This window comes from Microcaecilia unicolor, chromosome 8 (assembly GCF_901765095.1).
Source record: "Microcaecilia unicolor chromosome 8, aMicUni1.1, whole genome shotgun sequence".
Lineage (NCBI taxonomy): Eukaryota > Metazoa > Chordata > Amphibia > Gymnophiona > Siphonopidae > Microcaecilia > Microcaecilia unicolor.
The window spans coordinates 151523560-151546637 of NC_044038.1; the positions used below are offsets into that span (position 1 = coordinate 151523560).

The window sequence follows — 23078 nt, forward strand, 5'->3', positions numbered from 1 at the left end:
ACACGGATTTATTAGAATTACTGTTGTTTCTGTAAATATTCATCCAAATTCTATTCATGTATTTAATTTTGTATGGCAAGAAATGGTGCAGAAATTATTAAATGCTTAATGCTTGTTAACATGCAGTTACTTAAAAGCAACTAATGTAATGTTAGAAGGGAAGAGGACACCTGCTAGTTCTGTTACAAGAAAACTGATCTATAACATTGTAAATTTGAAAACAAGCAGCCGTGTTAAATTATTTCGTACGCGTGCAGGGTGGATGTACTTGCAGCACTGGCAGGGGCTGGCTAACTGATACTTGGTGCGGGGTGGCTCTGTTGCTGCCGCCCAGGAGCGAAGGAAGGATGGCAGTCAATTATGATTGCATGCTTTCCCCAATCCCTATTGAAGGGCACATGCATTCCTCTTCTTACAAAGTGACTCTAGATGAAAGCCAGAGAGCTCCATAGATCTTTGCATGTATTGTTTATTTTCCAGAAAAAAACACCATCTAAAAGTCAATATAATAAAGGGCGATCTGGTTGGGTACTGGAAGGGGTGGGGAGGGCAGAGGCATTGCAGCTGGCTGCTGAAGGAGGGTCATATCCCCATTCCTATATCTTCTGCATTGGAGAGGGCTGAACACTATTATCTATCGACGCCTCTAGCGGGAGAGGGACCCCCCCCCCCCCCCCCACGCACACACCTGGCTCTAGATAGGGAAAGCGAGGCTGCAGTATGCAGGAACAGGTCGCCTTTCTGGCCACTGTCACAGTGCTCGGGGTCCTGGAGCAAGGTAAAGTGAGCAGCTGCTACTGTTTGAAGAGCGGACGTGGGGCTGTTTAAGACTCGCTGGGTGCTGGGCTGCAGTCTCTCCTGCGCTGGGCACGGAAAAAAAGACGTCTTGCGTTGCAGCGGTGCCACTGAGCTGCCAACTGCAACGGAAAGTGTCGCTTTGTAGACCTCGGCGAATTAGTTCTGGGGAAAAGCTTTGTTCTGTGCAGGTTCCGACCAGAAGAATGATCGAGAGGCGTCCTTGACCTTTCAGAACGAAAGCTTATGTAGGACACTATGGGTTTGTTCATACGATGGGTCAAGAAAAAAAAAATAAGAGCTGAGCTTTACTTTTAATATAACTTGGGAGGGAGGGCAGCCTGTCTATTTGCGTTTATCACTAGTCCTACTTCTACTGCTCAATGAAAACGGGCAGTTTGAATGACTTCACCGAAAACCAAGTTGTGTGGGGGGTTTTTATGTCGTTTTATTTCGTTAATTTTTTGTTTGTTCTGGTTTTGGTTTGATTTGGTGTTGCAGGAAACAAAAATTTGATGTAGTCAAATTTCGGGAGATTCTGAATGGGACTTTTATGCTACAGTGTTTTAGCCTTCATTTGATGGGATTGTAGTGTACTTGGGGGTCAATAGAGCCGAAACAGCCACATTTGAAGACTGTATTTGTAGTGGTGCGTTCCTACTCCAGCATCAGGAAGTCATAATTAAAATAACATGATGGAAGTGCTGCAGGGCATTGAAAGAAGCCTCCTTTTCCCCCTGTGAGCTGCAGAGTGGTGGTATTCAACCTGTCAGGCTCAGACATGACCCATGTGCAGTGTTCCAGGTATAGAGCAATGTTGACCAAGGATTCTTCTTCCCATTTTGTGCCTATGGACAAATAAGCCTTTATTGAATAAGGCCCATTTTATTTATTAACTGATTTTTGTTGCCTCTACCCCCCCCCCCCCCCTCCCCGTGAGTGCCTGGTTAATATCTGGCTGTCTTCTGTAGCCTTCCCCCCCCCCCCCCCCTTATCCCAGCAGTGTATTTAGAGTCCTGAAAAGCGTTTAAATACTGAAGAAAAAGAAAGATTTTGAAATCTACTCCATAGGTGGCTAAGTAGCAAGCCTTAACTGGAAAGCTATGTGCATTTTTTTTTTCAGGTTAGTACATAGCTTTTATATAACTTAAACTTATCAAAGAGTATTTGTATTTCAAAATATGTGTGCTTCTCTTTTTATCCCTTCTGCAGTTGTAAATTCATATTTTTGTTTAGAAACTAAAAGTAACACCTACCCAAGCTCATACTTTCTGAACAGATAACATCCTTCTTTTTTTTATTTTGCAATTAAAATGTAAGAACTTTACATCAGAATTAGGTAAGAAACATACCATATTACACCAGTGAAATTATCTTATCCCACATCATGGGAGTCAAACATTGTGGCAAAATTGACTAATATCCAGAAATTATCAACAAAATAGGAAGCAAAGAAAGCATGTCAGCTCAATCTCTTAACACCTATAACCTCCAACACTAAGCATACTTTATGAGAGATGTTACCTTAAACAAAGGTTTATCTTTGAGATGGTTTTCTAAGTGCAATAGATTTAAAAAACAACAACTTATTATTATGTGTGATCAGGCACTTACAGGGAAAAGAAAGAAAAAATGTGTCAGACCATAGCCAAGACTTTAGGCTTTAACAAGCCTTCTGTCTTCTCTGTATCTGAAGTGCAGCATCAAGGGAAATGGTTATTGCCTGACCACTAAAAGGAATAATTTTTTTTTTTTTTTTAGAAAAAAATACAATTTCAAAAGAAACAGGCAATGATGTCAACGAGGGCGGGATATGGCAGATGGAAACCTGCAGGGACGCTGCAAGCAGTGAGAATGAATTGCTGCAGGCGCCGAGGATGCCTGTACTGACATCGGGGAGGGATGGAGTTCAGAAACAGGAGCACAGATGCCGGGTTGCCGCACAGGAGTGGGAGAAGATGTGGAGTAGACAGAAAATGGAGGAGTGGCCTAGTGGTTAGGGTGGTGGACTCTGGTCCTGAGGAACTGAGTTCGATTCCCACTTCAGGCACAGGCAGCTCCTTGTGACTCTGGGCAAGTCACTTAACCCTCCATTGCCCCATGTAAGCCGCATTGAGCCTGCCATGAGTGGGAAAGCGCGGGGTACAAATGTAACAAAAAAAAAAATAAAACCTCTTATGTTCTTAAAAAATATCTCTCAGAAGATATTTGTGGTGTGTAGTTGGGGGGGAGAGGGGGCGCGTGGAAGGGCCCACTCAAAATACCGGCTATGCCTCTGAGGCTAGGCATCCAAGGAGTGGCCTAGTGGTTAGGGTGGTGGACTTTGGTCCTGAGGAACTGAGTTCAATTCCCACTTCAAGCACAGGCAGCTCCTTGTGACTCTGGGCAAGTCACTTAACCCTCCATTGCCCCATGTAAGCCGCATTGAGCCTGCTATGAGTGGGAATGCGCGAGGTACAAATGTAACAAAAAAAATGGCAGATAACAGTCAGTGTGAGCAAGTGCAAAGTGATGCATGTGGGAAAGAGGAACCCAAACAGCTACATGATGCAAGCTTCCATATTAGGAGTCACTGCCCAGGAAAAGGATCTAGGTGTCATCACTGATGATACATTGAAACCCTCTGCTCAGTGTGCAGCGGTGGTTACGAAAGCAAATAGAATGTTAGGAATTATTAGGAAAAGAATGGTAGACAAAATGAGAATATTATAATGCCTTTGTTTCACTCCATGGTGCGACCGCACCTCAATCTCAAGAGATATGGCAAATTAGAAAAGGTACAGAGAAGGGTGACAAAACTGATAAAAGGGATGGGATGACTTTCCTATGAGGAAAGGCTAAAACAGCTAGGGCTCTTGAGCTTGGAGAAGAGATGGCTGAGGGGGAGATATGATAGAGGTCTATAAAATGCTGAGTGGAGTGGAACGGGTACAAGTGATTCACTTGTATCCACACGGGGGTTATCTACAGACCTCCTGCGCAAACAGAGAAGTTAGACAAGGATCTGATAGAAGATATTCAAAAGATTGGTATGAAAGGGGAGGTGCTACTGTTGGGAGATTTCAATTTGTCTGACGTGGATTGGAACGTCCCCTCTGCGGAATCAGAAAGAAGTACGGAGATGCAGTGGTGTAGGGGGGGGGGCGGTGGTGCAGTCTGCCCCGGGTGCACGCTGCTGGGGGGGTGTCGGCTTGCTGGTTCCCTGCTCTTTCTGCCCCGGAACAGGTTACTTCCTGTTCCGGGGCAGAGAAAACAGGGAAGGGGCAGAGAAAGCAGGGAAGCAGCAGAGCCGAAGCAGCTCCCAGTGACATGCACTGGGGGCAGATCGGCCCTCCCGCCTGCCCTCCACTGCAAGGTAAGGGTGCGTTTCGGGGGGGTGCGCTCCGGAGGGGGGGTGCGCCGTGCCCTACAACCGGGGGGGGGGGGGGGTGCGCAGCGGCAACCCGCCCCGGGTGTCAGGCACCCTCGCTACGGCACTGGGGAGATGGTGGATACCTGTCAGTGCCTTGCTCAGACAAATGGTGACGGAGCCCATGAGGGAAGGGTCGATGCTGGATCTACTGCTCACTAATGGAGGTAGTGTTTCCGATATCCGGGTCGGTGCCCACCTATGTAATAGTGATCATCACACCATATGGTTTGATATAAGGTCGAAGGCGGAGTGCGGACGCACAAAACTCAAAGTACTGGATTTCAGACGTACCGATTTTGATAAAATGGCGGAATACCTGAAGAAGGATCTGGTGGCGTGGGAAGGCGTAGGAGAAGTGGAAAAACAGTGGTCCAAGCTAAAGGCTGCTATAAATATGGCGACTGATCTTTTTGTGAGGAAAGTAAACAAAAACAAGAGAAGCAGGAAGCCTATATAGTTCTCCAAAGAAGAAGCTGAAAAAATAAGAGCAAAAGAGGCTTTCTTCAAAATATACAAAAGAACGCAATGAGAGGATCACGGAAAAGATTATTAGATTAAACTCAAAGAAGTGAAGACGAAAATACGGCTAGCGAAAGCTTGAATGGAAGAAAGAATGGCTAAAGATGTAAAGAGAGGTGACAAGACCTTTTTCAGATATATTGGAGAAAGGAGAAGAGATAGGAATGGAATTGTGAGACTGAAAGATAATGAGAATGGCTATTTGGAGAGTGATGAAGATAAAGCAAACGTGCTAAAATTATTTCTCTTCGGTGTTCATGGAGGAAAATCCTGGAGAAGGACCGCGGTTGGCTGCTGAGGGAACGGTTGGGAATGGAGTGGATACTGCGCTGTTTACAGAAGAAAGAGTTTATAAACAGCTGGAGAATCTGAAGGTGAACAAAGCTATGGGATACATCCGAGGATACTGAAGGAGCTCAGAGAGGTCCTGGCGGGACCTCTTAAAAATTTATTTAATAGATCTTTAGAGACGGGAGAGGTTCCGTGAGATTGGAGATGAGCAGATGTGGTCCTTCTTCACAAAAGTGGAGACAGGGAATAAGTGGGAAACTACAGACCGGTAAGTCTCACGTGGGTGGTAGGAAAAATAATGGAGTCGCTGCTGAAAAAAAGGATAGTTAACTTTCTAGAAGCTGAGGGGTTACAGGACCCGAGGCAACATGGCTTTACCAAAGGAAAATCCTGCCAAACGAATCTTATTGACTTTTTTAACTGGATGAAGGACGTGCGCTAGATGTAATCTGCTTGGACTTCAGCAAAGCCTTTGATGCGGCCCCCCCACAGAAGACTCGTGAATAAGCTGAAAGGGTTGAACTTAGGACCGAAAGTGGTGAACTGGATAAACTGGTTGACCGACAGGTGGCAGAGGGTGGGTGGTAAATGGAATCCGCTCGGAAGAAAGGAAGGTGAGTATTGGAGTTCCTCAGGGGTCAGTGCTGGGGCCTATTCTGTTTAATATATTTGTGGGAGATATTGCTGAAGGGTTGGAAGCAGTGGTGTGCTGGAGCCGGCTCTCACCGGTTCTGCAGAGCCGGTTGTTAATTTTTGAACAATTTAGAGAGCCGGTTGTTCTGCTCTCAGCTGCCACTTGAATGGGGGTTTTTTTTCCCACAAATTGCAGCAGGAGGCTGGAGGCACGCATGCCCAAACACACCAGCTGTCACCTGATATTGGTGCATGGGTGGTGTGTGGCAACCCTGCCTCCTCGTGCTGCACTGCAGGCAAGAGGTTCGTGTCCGAGTTCCTGATTCTCTCTGCCCTGCTGCTGCCCTTCCCACTGCCCCATGCATTGAACTTTGTTTCTTCCCTCCGTATCTGCTCCCTCTCCCTGCCTCCCTCCTTCAACCTCTCCCCCCCCCCATCCCCCGCCGCAGTTGGAGGATCGTTACTTACTTGCAGGCAGGCAGGCAAAGGACACTGTCCGGACCAAGGAGGCAGCCGATCTACTCCAGGGTAAGAAAGGAAACCAATTTGTTTAATCTTGTTTTCACTCCCCCCCCCCCCCCCCCCACAGCTGTCCTCTAGTGAACCAAACAAAGCAATCAAACCTACATCTGCTGCATCCACATTCTCGTTTTTTTTTTTTAATTCTTGATCCATCTGTAACAAGTCTAAAGCTGTTTCAATTGGATAGGCAGTGCCTTAAAAGGTGGAGGACAAAAGTTTTTTTTTTTTAACTTATTGGACAGATTTTTTATTTATTTGAAAGCTTTCCATATAATATCAATATCATGAAATAACAATTGAATGTCACTAAAACTTCTTTAAAAATTATTATAGCTGGTAGAAATAGCAATCTTAAACTTTGTATTTTGTGCTCATTTTTCTACACTAAAAAAAAATAATAATAATAAATACACTGTCTGTATACAATACAGATGGCCAAATTTCAGTGAGGATATCCTGTTTCCTGATGGGTTCATCTTAACTGTTGTTGTAATCTACCTTGGGAAGCCTTGTGTTATAAAGATGATGATGGAATATATTGAAATGAAATGGAAGTAGAATTAAACTCTCCTTTCATTGGGGCACATGGAATCAGATCTTAATCTGTTTTGTAGAAGTTTACCTTTTAGATACACAAATGGATTATTCTGTTTTGAACATGTTTCAGGGGCAAGTGGTTTTATTAGTCAAAATAAAAATATTTTGTTTCTTGCAGATTTCTTTTGTTGAAACATAAATGGGCCATAAGCCCCTAATGCAGCCCATTGGTTTTCTTATATTTTGTTCTTGTGATAAATTATACTGTGTCAAAACTGAAAACTCTTGTCTCTATCTGGTCGATAATAAAAGGAGCTCATTGTGAACACTATCCACCCTAAAAGGTTGTTTTGTGGCTGTACATGAAGAATTATGATATTGACTAAATACGTGTATGTGTGTGTCCCTAGTCCTGCATCCTAAGTTTATATAATCGTTTCAAGAAATCCAGTTAATCTTTTAACTTATTAGTGGAGCATAACCGCAGGGTCATCATATGGTCGCATCTTCAATATCATAATAGAGTCATTCCGTGTCAAGTGGACCAATTTTAAAGGTCGTCCCCACCTCACCATCTCAGAGTTTTCAACCACTTGAAGGAAAGTACAGCCGTCCATTTAGTACACCTACCAAAAATCAACCTGAAAGGCCAACTAGTTTAGAAACTACAGCAGCCTCAACATCGCTGTAAATTGATTTTTGCCGTTTGTTTGGCAAAGTCTGAGCCTAAACCATTCAAAAAGTAAGAGGACTAGGAACATGGGGTTTTGCCAGTTCATTAAGCCCTAAAAGTAGTGCAGGTTCTCCAAATATCCCCCTTGTACTACTAAAACTTCCAGTTTTACAGCTTCTGGAAGTTGGCCCAAAATGTCATTTTTGCTCAGGCGACATTTTGCAACCCTTTACTTGAGGTCCCCTAGAACCTCCAATTTTTAGTCTTTTGAACTAAAATTTTGCACAGGTTAGTTTTTTTATCATAAAGAAACTATGTACCAAATTTCATCAAAATCTGAGATGGTGAGGTGGGGACCCCTGGTCCACTTGTCACGGAATGACTCAATACTAGTGCCCATCTAAGGAACAGCCAGGTTATTTTGAGTTAGTCTTCACTTGCTTTCCTTGTGCCATCACTATCCAGCAGGTAGGCTTAAAAGATGGAGGATAAAGGATTTTTTTTTTACCTTAAAAGAAGGTAAATTTGGATGTAAGGATTGTTTGAAAGCACGCTCCCTCCCCGGGTATAGCCAGCTCTGCAAATTTTTTTTTTTTTTTTTGGCGGCGGCGCAGAGGTGGACGGGGGGGGGGGCGCAGAGGTGGACCAGGGAGAGAGCCTGTTGTTAAAAATTTACCAGCACACCACTGGTTGGAAGGAAAGGTGTGCCTTTTTGCGGATGATACGAAAATAGCCAATAGAGTGGATACCCTGGAGGGAGTAGAAATGATGAGACGGGATCTCTGAATGTTAGAAGAATGGTTGAGAGTCTGGCAGTTAAAATTTAATGCAAAGAAGTGCTGAGAGATGCACTTGGGGTGCAGAAACCCAAAATAGAGATACCAGATAGCAGGGGAGAGATTAGTAAGCTTGACTCAGGAGAGAGACCTCTGGGTGTTGATGTCAGAGGATCTGAAGATGAATAAACAATGCGACAAGGTGACTGCCGTGGCCAGAAGGATGCTAGGCTGCGTAGAGAAGGGCATAACCAGCAGATGCCCCTCTATTGTGTTCAGTTTTGGAGGCCGTATCTTGCTAAAGATGTAAAAGGACTAGAAGCGGTGCAAAGAAAAGCTACAAAAATGGTATGGGATTTGCTTTGCAAACCGTACGAGGAGAGACTTGCTGACCTGAACATGTATACCTTGGAGGAAAGGGAAACAGGGGTGATATGATAGACGTTCAAATATTTGAAAGGTGTTAATCCGCAAATGAACCTTTTCCGGAGACGGGAAGGCGGTAGAACTAGAGGGCATGAATTAAGGTTGAAGGGGGGGTAGACTCAGGACTAATGTCAGGAAGTATTTTTTCACGGAGAGGGCGGTGGATATGTGGAATGCCCTCCCGCGGGAGGCGGTGGAGATGAAAACAGTAATGGAATTCAAACGTGTGGGATAAACACAAAGAAATCCTGTTTAGTAGGAATGGTTCTGTGGAATCTTAGAAGAGATTGGGTGGTGACGCTGGTAATTGGGAAACAAAACGGGAGCTGGGCAGACTTCTACGATCTATGCCCTGATCATGACTGAATAGATAGGGATGGTCTGGTGTGTAAATTTTAAGGGGCTTCGACGTTAGCTTCAGAACTTAGTACAAGAACAGTACTGGGCAGACTTCTACGGTCTGTGCCCTGAGAAAGGCAAGGACAAATCAAACTCGGGTATACATATAAAGTATCACATACCATGTAAAATGAGTTTACCTTGTTGGGCAGACTGGATGGATCGTACAGGTCTTTATCTGCCGTCATTTACTATGTTACTATGCTTGTTTACTCTTTCCAAAAATACCAGGACTAGGGGGCACACAATGAAACTACCTAGTAGTAAATTTAAACTGGAGAAAATATGTCTTATTCAATGTGTAATTAAACTGTGGAATGCATTATCAGAAAATGTGGTGCAAGCAGTTAGTTTAGCTATGATTAAGACGGACTTAGGAAAATCCACTGTTTATTTCTAGGATAAACAGCATAAAATCTGTTTTACTCTTGGGATCTTGCCAGGTGCTTATGACCTGGATTGGCCACTGTTGGAAACAGGATACTGGTCTTGATGTACCTTCGGTCTGTCCCAGTATGTGTGTCAAGTTTCATTAATCTTTCCTCCTGTTCCAACAGTTTGACAGCAGTATCCTGAGAAAATTTACATAATGAACTAGTATTACTTTTTAATGCTTTTTCTATATGAGAAATAGCTTACTATATGTCCTTTATGGTAACTTGTTTTTCTTGCAAGGCAGAGACAGATTAGGCAATAATAGATTATATTTGAACTGGAATAGGATAGGTGCCCTTGACAGGCTACTGATTCCTACATTAGATAGAACAGGAGAGGTACAAATCATCTGATTGGAAGAATCCATCCTTTCCAAAATATTTTTACCAGGTTGGGGCATAAGTACAGAGAGAGACTTCAGGAGACACAGCACTCACTGCTGGAGAGGATAAACTGCCTGAAAATGTCTCCTTGGTTAGTTTTAATTCTGATGCTGTTTTTGATCTTGGACAAGTCACTTCACCCTCCATTGCCTCTGGTACAGCTTAGATTATATCCGTACCCAAACAAACTCACAGCTACAGTACCTGACTTGATTTACCTTGAGCTCAGATTTGGAAAGGTGAGTAGTCGAATCTAAAAATTCAAATGCCACATACATAAACACAAAGGGATGAAATTCAGCCAGGGTCGGAAGGCCATTGTCTCCATCGTGTCCTCCAAATATTTTTAAGCTTGCCTACTAATCTTCTTTAGATTTAGAACATAAGAATAGCCACCCTGGGTCAGACCAATGGTCCAAGGGCTCTTTTACTAAAGTTGACTACATTTTTGGCTTAACACACTGCAATGCAGGATTTTGAATGCACGGCATGCCCAGTAGCAAGAGGGGGCATTCCCTGCATTTTCACATTCCAGTTATGCGTTAAAGTTGCCAGTATTTAATGAGCACCACTAGGACATTGTTTCAGAATTATTTCAGATTACTCTTATCATTAATGGGGCATATAGCCCTATATAAAATGACTTTATATCCTACAAACAGTTCCGATTATCTTGCAGTGCAAAGACTGGTCGCAATTAGAGCGGATGGTGCAATATTTTTTATGGAAGGGTGGTCGAGACAGATTTTCCTATCACATATTATTAATACAGTCTGTAAGGTGGGTTGGTGTTGCCAGACTTAGTCTTATATGTGAAGACTTGTCATATGTTCCATATTTATGATTGGCTCTGTGAGGCAACATATACACCCATATCACATGAACAGGCCTTTGGTTACTCAAAATAGCTTATAGATAAAGATGGGAAACCTGTGATGGTTAATCAGTTAAAAGGAAATGATCAATTCGATTGTGAAGATTACTTTGTTTATTTAAAAGTAATGCACTATATTAGATCCCTCCCTTCCTGGGCAACTTTTTACAGAAGTTGCTATAGAATGGGTAGAGAAGACTTTTCTATTGACGGGGGAAGATCGGAGTTGTACAGTCTCCCTTGTATACAAGATCTTCCGAGCGGATTTACAACCCCCCCATACTAAACTTAGGGACATGGGCAGAAGGATGGACCAGAGGTTTGGGAGAGTGACTATTACGGTAGAAATGTTAAATGGTTTCTTTTGAAAACTGTCCAAAGCAGAAGCTGGAAGACACTCTATGTAAATCCAAACACAGAAGCCAAAGCAGGAGTAGAGGATGACACAATGACCAAATCCACCAGGGAGATATAGCTCCAAGCAGATTTATTAAAGCACCAAAGCAAGAGGACCCTACATAGGCCGTGTTTCAACGGAAGCAGCCGCCTGCCTCAGGGCTTTGTCTCTGCACCAGGCATTGCTCTTAGTTGTCTCAATGTCCTAAGTTGTGCATAGTGACCCCTAAGGAAGGCGGCTGTGTCCGCCGAAACACAGCCCTTGTCGGGTCGTCTTGTTTTGGTGTTTTAACTGTAAACAATTTTTATTGAACAAATACATTAAAATACACTAATTCAAACAGAAACATGTGTTGTTCAATATTTTTACAAGATTCATGCCTACCCAAACTCCTCACCTCCCACCCAGTTTGTATGTCCATCTGATTCCAAGATTTTATAAGGAATCTAGACAGGATTAAATTGCCAAGCTTATAAACAACTATTTTAAGCAAAAGTGTCAAACTAATATAGAACAATAAACACTCAAAAAACCTTTTGTGATCCTGACTTACTAGGTCACACCCCATTCCCACCTTACCATAACCATTTGTTTTGGTGTTTTAATAGAACCGCTTTGAACTACATCTCCCTGATGGATTTGTCATCCTCTACTCCTGCTGTGACTTATTTCGAAAACTACCAGCAAAATTAATTAATGTGGGACATATAAGCTTGGCAGAGGAATTTATAATGCAGCTTTTTTACTTCCCCTTCCAGAGTGTTTAAGATAGGAATAGCACAGTACAGTAAATGTATAAAATGCAGGGATGAGTAAGCAACATTAGGTCATCAATTTTGGGAGTGTCCACATATTAAGAGATTCTGGGAGAGGATCAAGACTTATGTTTTTTGTGTGTTTTGTAGGGAGTCTTCCCTCCCTTCCACAGCTTTTTCTGTTTGCGGAATGGTCAGAACTAGAACAGGCCTTTGCTGTGAAAAACAAAAAATTATATGTTTCTTTTGGCAAAGAAAGTTATTATATTGGCCTAATGGTCATCTACTCTTGATTGTGCATTGGAGGAATCTTTCGTATGAGCTGAAGATACTGGAACATTATAGGGTGGGGTGGTCTCATCTGCTTAGATGGCAAAAATACAGGAAAATGTGTCAGCCAGTCTGGTTAGCTATGCCTCAGAGTTCACAGTTGAGTATTAAATTGTTAACTGTTCAAATTGTTACTTGCAAAATATCTCCCATAAAGCAAGACGTGCAGTATTGAATAGATTTCAGAATGTTTCCTAAGTTGGTACTGTTATATTGGGAGCTATTTTTGAGGTTCTCTAGTTAAGGGAAGATGGCTTGGGAATTTTAGATGTACTTCTTTCAAAGATGGCCTGGGGTCATCATTCAGGGTACAGCAGGGTTGGACGGGGGATGGGGTGATCTTGTATGCAGTTGTTACATTGATAGGGACAAGGGTAATGAGGGGAGAGGGTGGGGGAGTTTTCTCACAAAACAAAAATGAGATCATATGTTATCAATTTTTTTGTTGTTTGATGTTTTTCATTATTATTCTGTTATGTCTGATTGATGTTCTTGTCTAGACTTGATACATAGCTGTCAGATGTTGGATATGTTTGATCCTGAATAAAAACCATTCATACCTAAATTGTTAACTGTTCAAGTTTATCAAATCAAATTAGGGCTTATATATCGTTAATATCCCCTTGTTAGGGTTCAGTGCGGTTTACAGGAAATTCAGAAAAGAGTTAGTGTTTACTGAATCTACAGTGGAAATCATGGGGAGGGGCTTAGGTGTTGACATAGACACTGAGATCTTGGCTGTGTGAACCAGCAGTGTCAGGGATGCATGATAGGTTTCGGGAAGAACAAAGTTTTCAGTTTTCTCCTGAAGCTGAGATACATGTTGTCTGTTCTGATGGCAATGGGGAGTGAGTTCCATAATGAAGGGAGGAGAGACTTGAAGTATCTCTGATATTTTATGCCCTTGTATTGATCCATTTAGGAACCCGACTCCTGAAGACGCTCTAGTAGCGAAACACAGTCTGTGTAGAGTTTGGGGTGATTTACAGCGGATGGATTCTGGCTCATGGATCACGTGGAGACTGGTTAAAGTGGGCGTTGTGATTCTACCACTAAGCTTTGGGCCACAAACATAGTGGAATGATATCAACGGACAGGTGCAATCAACATAAGGAGTACTAGTTTGTGGATTTAAACCATGGCTGGTTAAGAACTCATTGTGAACTGACTATCAGATCTGGGATTGGAGTTGATTGCTCATAAGAAACAACAGAAATACTGCACAGCTGTATGTTAATGACTATGTTGAGATAATTGACTGGTGGAGCTGGTATCCTCTGGGAAGAAACATTTGGACTATTAATATTACGAGGTTTGTGGTGTGGTAGATAGCTATAAGTTGTATTAGTTAGCAGTCCCTACATAGGAGTTGGTATGAATGTGGATGGGTGGTATGAATGTAAGCATTTGTAATATTGTGATTGATTGCATAAAGCATATAAAAAATAAAAAAATATATGTTAAGGATAACTGTGTATATATTGATATTGATAATGAATATGCCTGAGACAGATTTGCGTGCCTGTCATCTCCATTATATGCAAATCTCTCAAGCATATTCGTTAGGGATATCCTGAAAGCCCGAATGGCAACTGCATGTGAAATTGCCTTATTAAAATTTGTGTTTAGTATGCATCATCCTGGCACCTAACTTTAGGCAATCTATAGAAAATGACCCCCAGAGTGCCAGTATGATCACCGGTCAATCCATATGTTCAGTACCACTACCTATACAGAGAGCGGCGCTGAAGATACAGGTTAAGTGAACTTTCAGTGCTTCAATTAATGCGCTGACTGCACAGACTGATAATCCAGGCACTTGTGTATTATGTTCATGCAATGTCTTCATGGGGGTACTTTTTTCATTTTAAAATTGGCTCCTGATCTAGTGATAGGTCGTGCTACGGTGATTACAGCAAGTTGACTCTCTCTCCTCCTGCTTTTCTCTGTAGCTTACTTTGCTATGCAGGTGATCTATGCACGGCGCAAGTACAAAGTCTCCCCTCCCAACATAACGGGGAATCCAGAATTCGAGAGGATCTACAGAGCTCAGTAAGTACAGCTTATTTGAACTCTTTGGGGTTTCCTCAATGCCTATGTTGAAAACCAATTTGTTTCCATTCACTTCAAACTGTTGGTAGTGTGTAAATAAAAGATTGGTAAATCTGCTTGAGATTGCTGGTCCAGAGCCCCCTTCAGAATTTCTAAGTGGGGGAATACCTATGCCTCTTAGAGCTGGGCACATGCGTTAACATTTTCTCTGCATATGCACAGCTGGAATTCACTCCCTTATATATCCGTGCAGAACTTTCTTTCAAGGTTTTAAAATCCAGACTAAAGGCTTGGCTTTTTATCCAAGCCTTTCATTCATCCAAGGTTCTCCCATGGGGTTGGTTACATTTGCCTTGCCCTTCCTTTCCCATCCCTTCCCCTCCCTGTGACACTTTTCCCCTACTCCCCTCTCCACGCTTCCTTGTGTAACCCATGGTTTGTTTAAGAACATGATAGAGTGGACCCCCGGGTAACAGGTCATTAGGGGAGTGACTGGAGGACCTGGGAGGATATATGAGGGAAACCTTGTGGGAAGGATTTTGTCTCTGGTTCTGCCTCTTGATAAAGTAACCAGTTCTGGATGTGGGTGTTACTGTCAGTTCCCTTGCCAGATGACCCATTGCAAGAGAAGGGGAAGTCCAGTAGCATTGTAACCAATGGATTGATTATCTGGGCAGTAAGCTCTTATATTGTATCAGCCATCATAGGAGCCAGAAACTCAGCGGATTGGGGAGTCCGGCAGTAACTGGGGCTTGGGTGGAATTGTAGTCTACCCCTGGCTGATAGCAAGACCTTCAGGGTGGCAGCCCGAAGGGACTATGCAGTTACTGGAAGTCCAACCCAGATGGTATTGAAGTACATTGGGAGTGTGAAATCTGCTCTGGGTTCTGACTGAGCTGCAGGAGAGGCATGAGGGTTAAGCATGTGTATTAACCCAGATATGTATTATTGCTTATGATCATCTGGAGACAATATGAGTTACAGTTGACTGTAAGAAGACCAGTGCAGCAGAAACCATCAGTTAATAAATGTTCCAGTTCTTTTAAATCCTCTGAGTGTCGTGTGGTTCCTGAGTGGATGAGCTGACGGGACTAGAGTGAGTGACAATAACATGCTGTGCCTCTCGAGCTCCTTCTAACCCGAGATAGCAGGACTGGGTTACACTTGCTTGCCCTTTCCTCTAACTAATGTAGTTTGAAGTGTGTTTGCTTTCTGCAGATGTGATAGGAGATCATGTTGCCCATATGAATCATTGGCAACCCTGAGTACAGTGCCCTTCTAAAAAGTCTCCTTCAACAGTTGTAACACTGGCTGACCTAAACTTTGGGGATAGGGGGTGCTGCAAAAACAGCAAAGAGCATGGTGGCACTCTGTAGACCAGGAGCATGAGTGTTTGAGGACAGGAGTTCTTCTTGCCTTGAAAGCTCATGCCGGTTACTTTATAGGATGCCATCAGACTGGTTGTCATTTTAGCAACTGCTGCAAGAGTTCTAGCCTCCTGTTGCATTTCCGATGATGTTTCCTCAGCAATGGTTTCTGACATAATCAGTTTCTTCTGAAGACATTAGAAGCTTCTGAATATGTAAACTGTATCTGTGCCCACCAAATATAACAGGAGCGTAGGTACGGATGGGTCCAGGCCATTGCTTTTTTTGTAGAAAAAAAGGTGTTGGTACTCATTATGGGCAGGATCACCACATATGGCTCCACACCTATGATAGCCACACCCCTTATACCAGCCATGGCGCATATAAACAGACATCATTGAAAATATTATACTAGTATAGGAGAAAAAAATAACGTGATTTTTTTCATTATAAATAATTTCTGTAAGCTGTTACAGCTCCAGTATACCCAGTGCAAAATAAGACAGCAGATGTAAATTCTCAAATTGGACGTATTCCAAACACTAAAATGAAAATAAAATGATTTTTTCTACCTTTGTTGTCTGGTACTTTGTTTTTCTATCCATATTGGTCCCAGTCTCTGATTCTGCTGCTCTCTATCTGTTCCCTTAACTCCATTTCCAGGGCTTCCTTTCCATTTATCCAGTGTACCTGAATGTAACTCACCTTGAGCTACTACTGAAAAAGGTGTGAGCAAAATCTAAATAATAAATAATTTATTTCTTTACTTCCCTCTTCATTTCTTGCCCTACATCCATAAGTAAAAGCTGGGTCCTCCTACGTGGAGTTGACTGGAGGAGGTATAACGTGGATCCAGCTTTTGCCTATTTTCTCCATCCATGTGCAGTTTTTCTCCTCTCTTCCGTTTCCCTCATCTCCATCCATGTGCATCTTCTTCTTTTTTCTTTCCTCCTCTCCATCCATGTCCAGAACTTCTCCTCTCCTCCATCCATGTCCAGCATTTCTCCTCTCTCTTCCCTCCCCTCCCCTGTATCCATATAAAGCAATAATTCTCTCTCCCCTATCCTCCATCCAAGCCCAGCATTTCTCCTCTCTCCCCGCCAACCCCTCCATCCATCCATGTCCAGCAATTCTCCTCTATCTCCTGCTCTCCTCTCCATCCATTTCTAGCAATTCTCCTCTATCTCCTGCTCTCCTCTCCATCCATTTCTAGCATTTCTCCTCTCTTCCTTGCCCTCCCCTCCCATCCGTGTGCATCTCCTTCCTCTTCCCTCCCCTCCATCCATGTCCAGCATGCCTCCTCTCTCCCCTGCCCTCCCCTCCCACGTCCAGCGATTATCCTCTCTCCCCTTCCCTCCCCTCTCATCCATGTCCAACAATTCTCCTCTCTCTCCTGCCCTTTCCTTCCATCCATATCTAGCAAATCTCTTCCGTGACCTCCCCTCCCATCCATGTCCAGAATGTCTCTGGAATTCGTTGCCAGAGAATGTGGTGAAGGCAGTTAGCTTGGCAGAGTTTAAAAAGGGGTTAGACGGTTTCCTAAAGGACAAGTCCATAAACCGCTACTAAATGCACTTGGGAAAAATCCACAATTCCAGGAATAACATGTTTAGAATGTTTGTACATTTGGGAAGCTTGCCAGGTGCCCTTGGCCTGGATTGGCCGCTGTCGTGGATAGGATGCTGGGCTCGATGGACCCTTGGTCTTTTCCCAGTGTGGCATTACTTATGTACTTATGTCTCCTCTCTCCCCTGCCCTCCCCTCCATGTCCAGCAATACTCTCTTCCCTGCCCTCCTCTCCCATCCATGTCCAGCGATTCTCTCTTCTCTGCCCTTCCTTCCCATCCATGTCCAGGAATTCTCCTTTCTCCCCTGCCCTCCCCTCCCATCCATGTCCAGTGATTCTCCTCTCTCCCTTTCCATCCACTCTCATCCATGTCCAATGATTCTCCTCTCTCCCCTGCCCTCCCCTCCCCTTCCATCCATGTCCAGCGAATCTCTTCCCTGACCTCCCCTCCCATCCATGTCCAGTATGTCTCTGCTCTCCCATGCCCTCCCCTCCCATCCATGTCCAGCGATTCTTCTCTGCCCCCTGTGCTCCCCTGCCATGTCCAGCGATTCTCCTCTCTCCCCTGCCCTCCCATCCATGTCCAGCGATTCTCCTCTCTCCCCTCCCCTCCCATCCATGTCCAGCGATTCTTCTTCCCCCAGCCCATCCTCTTTCTCCACTGCCTGCCTGCCAAACAGTGAAGCGCTAAAGGCTGCCAGCGTCGGACTCGGCAGCGTGAATGGTGCAGCGATCAAGAGAGGCTGGCAGCGTTGGAGCTTCCCTCTGCGAGTCCCACCTATGTGGAAACAGGAAGTTAAAACAAAGTAGGCGGGACTTGCAGAGGGAAGCTCCGACGCTGCCAGCCTCTCTCAATCGCTGCACCATTCGCGCTGCTGAGTCTGTAAAAAAAAAACAGTAAGTAGGGGAGTGAGAGGAAGGGTACAGGAATCGCCGGGGGAAAAAAAGGTACCGGTACGAAAGCCCTGGTCCAGGCCCACCCATTCTTGCTTCAGGACCACGCATTCTCAGTCCGATCACCAATCAGATTTCTAGGCATCACTTATCCTGCACAGCTGTAGTGCTCAGTAGCTCAGCTTCAGCCAAGTGCAACAGGAAGTGCCTCATCTGGGTGCAGCTCCAATGATTTTTGTTTTTGTTTTACCTACCTAGTAAGTAAGCAGGCAGCCCTCCTTTGCTGCCTGCCTCATGTACTGCTGCTGGGAGGCTGGGCTGGGCTGGGCTAGGCTATTTTTCCTATGCTCTGCCTTTGCTCCCTGCAGCAGCAACTCTGCTCTCACTGCCTGCCCCGCAAATGAGTCTGGTACATCTTGGGTCTCTACTATTAGTGGCCCTACAGGACCCAGAGAAACCTGCAACCAAGTCTAGAGCCCTGGTGCTGCCTTTAAATAAGTGCCGCTAGGGGAATTCTGGGCACTCATCCAGCTCATGCAGCAACAGCAGCATTGGGAGTTGAGCCTTCTCCCCCATGGCCAACACACACAGGTAGGAGCCAGCTTGGGCCACCTCTCCAGCCCTGCACCACATGCACATTGATCAGGGCCTCATCCAGGGCAGTAGACTTCTGCAAGAAACTTTTTTTGCAGTGCCCAGGGGACACAGACTCCGGGTAAAAAAAAAAGTTTTATATTATCCTGGTGGGCTTCAGGGTGAGGGTGGGTTCTGTTTCATGCTGGTGGGCTCTGCAATACCAAGGTAAAAATTGTTTTCAGTTATATTCTGAGTGAGAGGTCTCTGACGTGAGTTGCAGGTGAAGCTGATAATATAATTGCTGGGGCTGGTAAGGCAAGGAACTGCAATCGTGCATAGCAAACCTCTGATAGTGGTCTTACCCCTTCCTACAGCTATAGTTCCTGGAGTTTGCAAAGGTAACTGTTGCAAGATGCAAAAGGTGGAATCTGTCACAGGTCAGGATCAAACAGATTCCATGTCTTAGGATAGGGCTAGCCAAGGACAACACTTTTCTAAAAGCAATGGAAGTAAAACCTGGACTGGCTCCATCTGTCCTCCTTTTTCTAGAGCCATATGGTAACAGGTGGTCTGTTTTCTGCATGTGACCAAGGTGAGAGATTCTGTGTTCATGTAGTTCGTGTGGGGGTCTATATGAGTCTCACTTGTGGCTTTTCCAATGGGAATGTCAGAAGGGAGAGAAAGCAGTAGAGCCAGAGGAAAGAAAGAGACTTCAAAGCTATTTACCTGCTTTGTGAATACACTTGATCAGTCATTTGCATTTGTTACAAAGCAAAGCTTGAAGGATAAGTTCCATTGCTGTTATTATTTTTCATTATACTGTGTTGTGTGTTGAGATGTTTGCCTAACAGTAGACATATCTGGTCAAGTTTGAGTTATGGGATAATATATTTAAAAGTGTCTGCATTTCCATTAAGCATGTACATGGTTTATGTTGATGCAGGGCAGCTGTTGGGCAGACTGTTTAATTAGAAATCCCTCATCAGGTGCACTCTGGCATTATTTAGTAGTATCCCAAGAAACACTACTTACACCTATAAACACAGTGCCTACACATATTAACTGGGCCCACCCCCAAAATGTCATGTCTGGCTACACCACTGAAATATAACCTATCATTCACTCTGAAGAACATTGCAGGCTCTTCCCAGGATAGATGCTCTTGAATGTGAATCCTGGGTGCCAGGTCTCTGACATGAGTTGCAAGTGAAGCTGATAATATAATTGCTGATGTTGCTTGGGATAAGCTAGGGCTGATAAGGACAGGAACTGCAACTGTGCAAAGCAAACCTCTGATAGTGGTCTTACCCCCTCCCCCTCCCTATAGCTCTAGTTCCTGACCTTTGCAATGGTAACTGTTGCAAGATGCAAAAGGTGGAATCTGTCACAGGTCAGGATCAAACAGGATCCATGTCTCAGAATAGGGCTAGCCAAGGACAACACTTTTTCTAAAAATATTGCTATTTGCAAAGTTACTGTATTTTTCTTATGCATCTTTGGGCTTTTTGTCTCCCACAGAGTAAACTGCTCAGAATACTTCCCACTCTTCCTTTCTGTCTTATGGGTGTCTGGAATCTATTTTCACCAAGGTAACAAAATTGTTTTCCACTTTAAAGCAGTATATTGCAACTCTAACGTACTGTGTTACAAGTGAATTTATTTCATTCTGTAAGGCTGGTTCCCAACAATGTGAACATGTTCACTGCTCTGAAACAGATTTCTGGGACTTTAGCATAAAGTTTGTTTTGACTGATACTGTTTTAATGTATTTTTATTGTTTCTTAAATCCCGCCTAGTTAATAGGCAGGCTATAAATTAAGGAAAAATAAATAATCAACAATCACATATGTCATTGGACAGCATGCCTTCAACTACCCAAAAAACACCAGTCTCCCACCATATACACTCTGGGATGCCTTAACTGCTGTTGTAAAATATTTTGTAGGCATGCTGGTGTGTGTATGTCTGTCTGGTGATATTGGTGTGGGTGAGAAATGTGTGCGAGCCAGTCGCAGTGGCGATATCACACAAGCACAAATCAAGGGAGCAGATGTAACGATGTAAATGCTACCTCTGCAACTTCTCTCTGCCTCCGCCTCCATTATGTGGATATGACAAATGGTGGGTAGAATTAGTGAATGCAGCAGTAATTCATGTTCTGAAGATCCCTCAGTGGGTACACAGCACTAAAGCAATGGTGTAACAAAGTGCTGGAAGCTGGTACGCACCTTAGTGCAGTTTCTGGGCTACTCTGGCTGCCCAGTGCACAGCTCATTTAAATCCTATGGTAATTGATAGTCTTAGCTGTAAAACCCAGATGCAAAGAAATGCGCAACAGAACGGAAGGCTGAGTACAGGGTTTTCTAGCTGGAACTTTAACTCCAGATCTGAGGAGGAATAAAAAGTTAACTCGTTCTCCTGTAGTTTATGTTAATGCAGATTTCATGTCTCTTGTTTCTTCCTTCTGAGAGCACGAAGATGTTCTTACTGAAGTGCATGGAGGGATAAATATACATACTCCCTGATATTCAGCCAGCAGCGGTCAGGGTTTTTTAAACATTTACCATTGCCAGCTAATATTCAATGCCAGGTTATGTCCAGGCACTGAATACTGGGGGCTAAATGAAAGCGGGCTGGCTGCTGGAGCTTATGTGGTCCCGGCTGATATTCAGCTGGGGCCCACGTATTAAAGTTATGCGGACCCGGCTGAATATCGGGCCGGGACCCACATTTAAAAAAGTATTTTCCGCTTCCCATCCCCACTCTTGAGGCCTACCTGATCTCCCTGGTAGTTCAGTGGGGTGTTGAGGGCAGGAGTGAACCTCCTTTGCTCCTGCTTTTAGCGACAGCTTCCTCAAAATGGCTGCCGCTTTACTTATACGGGCCTCGGCTGAATATTGCCGGCACCACCCCCAGCCTGCCCCTGACCAGACCGCTTTTTTGGGCTGGTTTGAAGTGATATTCAGCAGCACTTCCCGCTTTAGTGCCGCTGAATATCTTTGGTTAGGTGGAGACAGGCAGGGGAGGCTTCTGCCAACTTAAATTGCTTTGAATATCGGCCCCATAGATAACTAGCAGGAGGTGCCACATCTCTGAACAGTAAGACACCGGACTACACATTCACGCGCAGAATAGCATTCCAGCACCTGTGCACATGTAAACTGGTTAGATTTTAATAAGATTTTGTGTTATGTCAAACTTGAACCTTGTATGTTCAAGCAACTCAAGTGCCAATACAATCTTTTCAAATGTCAACCAATAATAATTCTGCACAGAATTACATTCCGGTGCATAATTCCTGTATATCAATAGTAAATAAACTTGGCTACAATATTGTTATGAGGAAGACAGAGATGCTTCTAGCATGGACCCAGGTGTGCAAGCTTCCAGGGTGCTCTCTCATGCTTGTGCACAATTTTTGCCTACAGCTTATTTGCTTACTACTTGGTTACTGCATCGGGATGCAAAATGTTTACTTTACATACGGAAACCACGCTCTGAACTTTAGCTGATAGAAAAGTAGGGTGTGCAGGCTGGCAATGTTCATTTTACTTAGTTTCCCGTGTTGTTTACAGAATTTTAGTTTTATTCGGGATTTTAAAACCTTTATTTTGTTTTCAGGCACTATCATCAATAGTGTACCTAGTGATAACTAGTGTGCATTATATGGAAAATAAAAAAAAAAAACACCTCTGAAATTCACAGAGGATACACGCAGGGCTCAGTACAATGAGAGCTGAAATGTAATGTAAAAAAAGTTTAAATAAATCTATGTAAAGTATTTCAAAGAAAGGAGTGTGTGACTACTGGTAACCATCTTAACCACATTTTCAGAGAACATACGTATCTGTGGAACTCTGTTTCTGGTGCCCAGTAAACACCATCACTCAGCAGGTTTAATAAAACAGAGATGGTCTACTTTTATGCTCAGCCTGGATGTCTGCTGGGCTACTCTATTCGGGCTGGTAAACAGACTTTTTGCAATAGGTTCTGGACCGAGGGGTGTTGCTGAATCCCCTGTTTTGATATATTGGGGTGGGGGAGGGGTGGTTCACTCAGCTGCTATACATGTATTGGGGTCCACTTCTTCCTTGCCTGCTTCATCGAAGAGGGTGAGCAAGAAGAACCACAGACTGGCTTCTATTATACAAGAGATTAAGGGGCTTTCAGGACCCCAACTACAAATATCCCATTGCCTTTGTCTGGAGCAGCTCCATGTGCCAACAAATTGAATGTAGACTGCTTAGGTCCAAATTGTGACTTTTCTGCACCCTGCATATACCCCCAGGCAGAATGCTTTCCCTGAATGCTTTGTGCAGAATAAAACAAGGCGTAGTGCCCCTCGGGTGCACGGAGGCGCCAATAACATGGTGCCGTGGCCCGACAAGTCTGCGCAAAGGATGCAGTGGGGTGGGTGCTGGGCGGAGAAATATTTTCCTGCCTCTCAGCGGTACCCCTCAGTGAG

At 43.9% G+C, this 23078-nt stretch overlaps 1 protein-coding gene across 1 annotated transcript in view; it reads left to right on the forward strand.

The window, feature by feature from the left end:
* Positions 1 to 693: 693 nt before the first annotated feature.
* The window catches only part of LTC4S (leukotriene C4 synthase), a 37938-nt gene continuing 15553 nt past the window's right edge, over positions 694 to 23078 (forward strand). The window contains exons 1-3 of the mRNA XM_030212509.1: positions 694 to 778; positions 14110 to 14209; positions 20132 to 20202. Coding sequence (XP_030068369.1) covers positions 721 to 778; positions 14110 to 14209; positions 20132 to 20202 — 229 coding nt within the window. The 5' untranslated portion in view covers positions 694 to 720. The remainder of the gene's footprint in view (positions 779 to 14109; positions 14210 to 20131; positions 20203 to 23078) is intronic.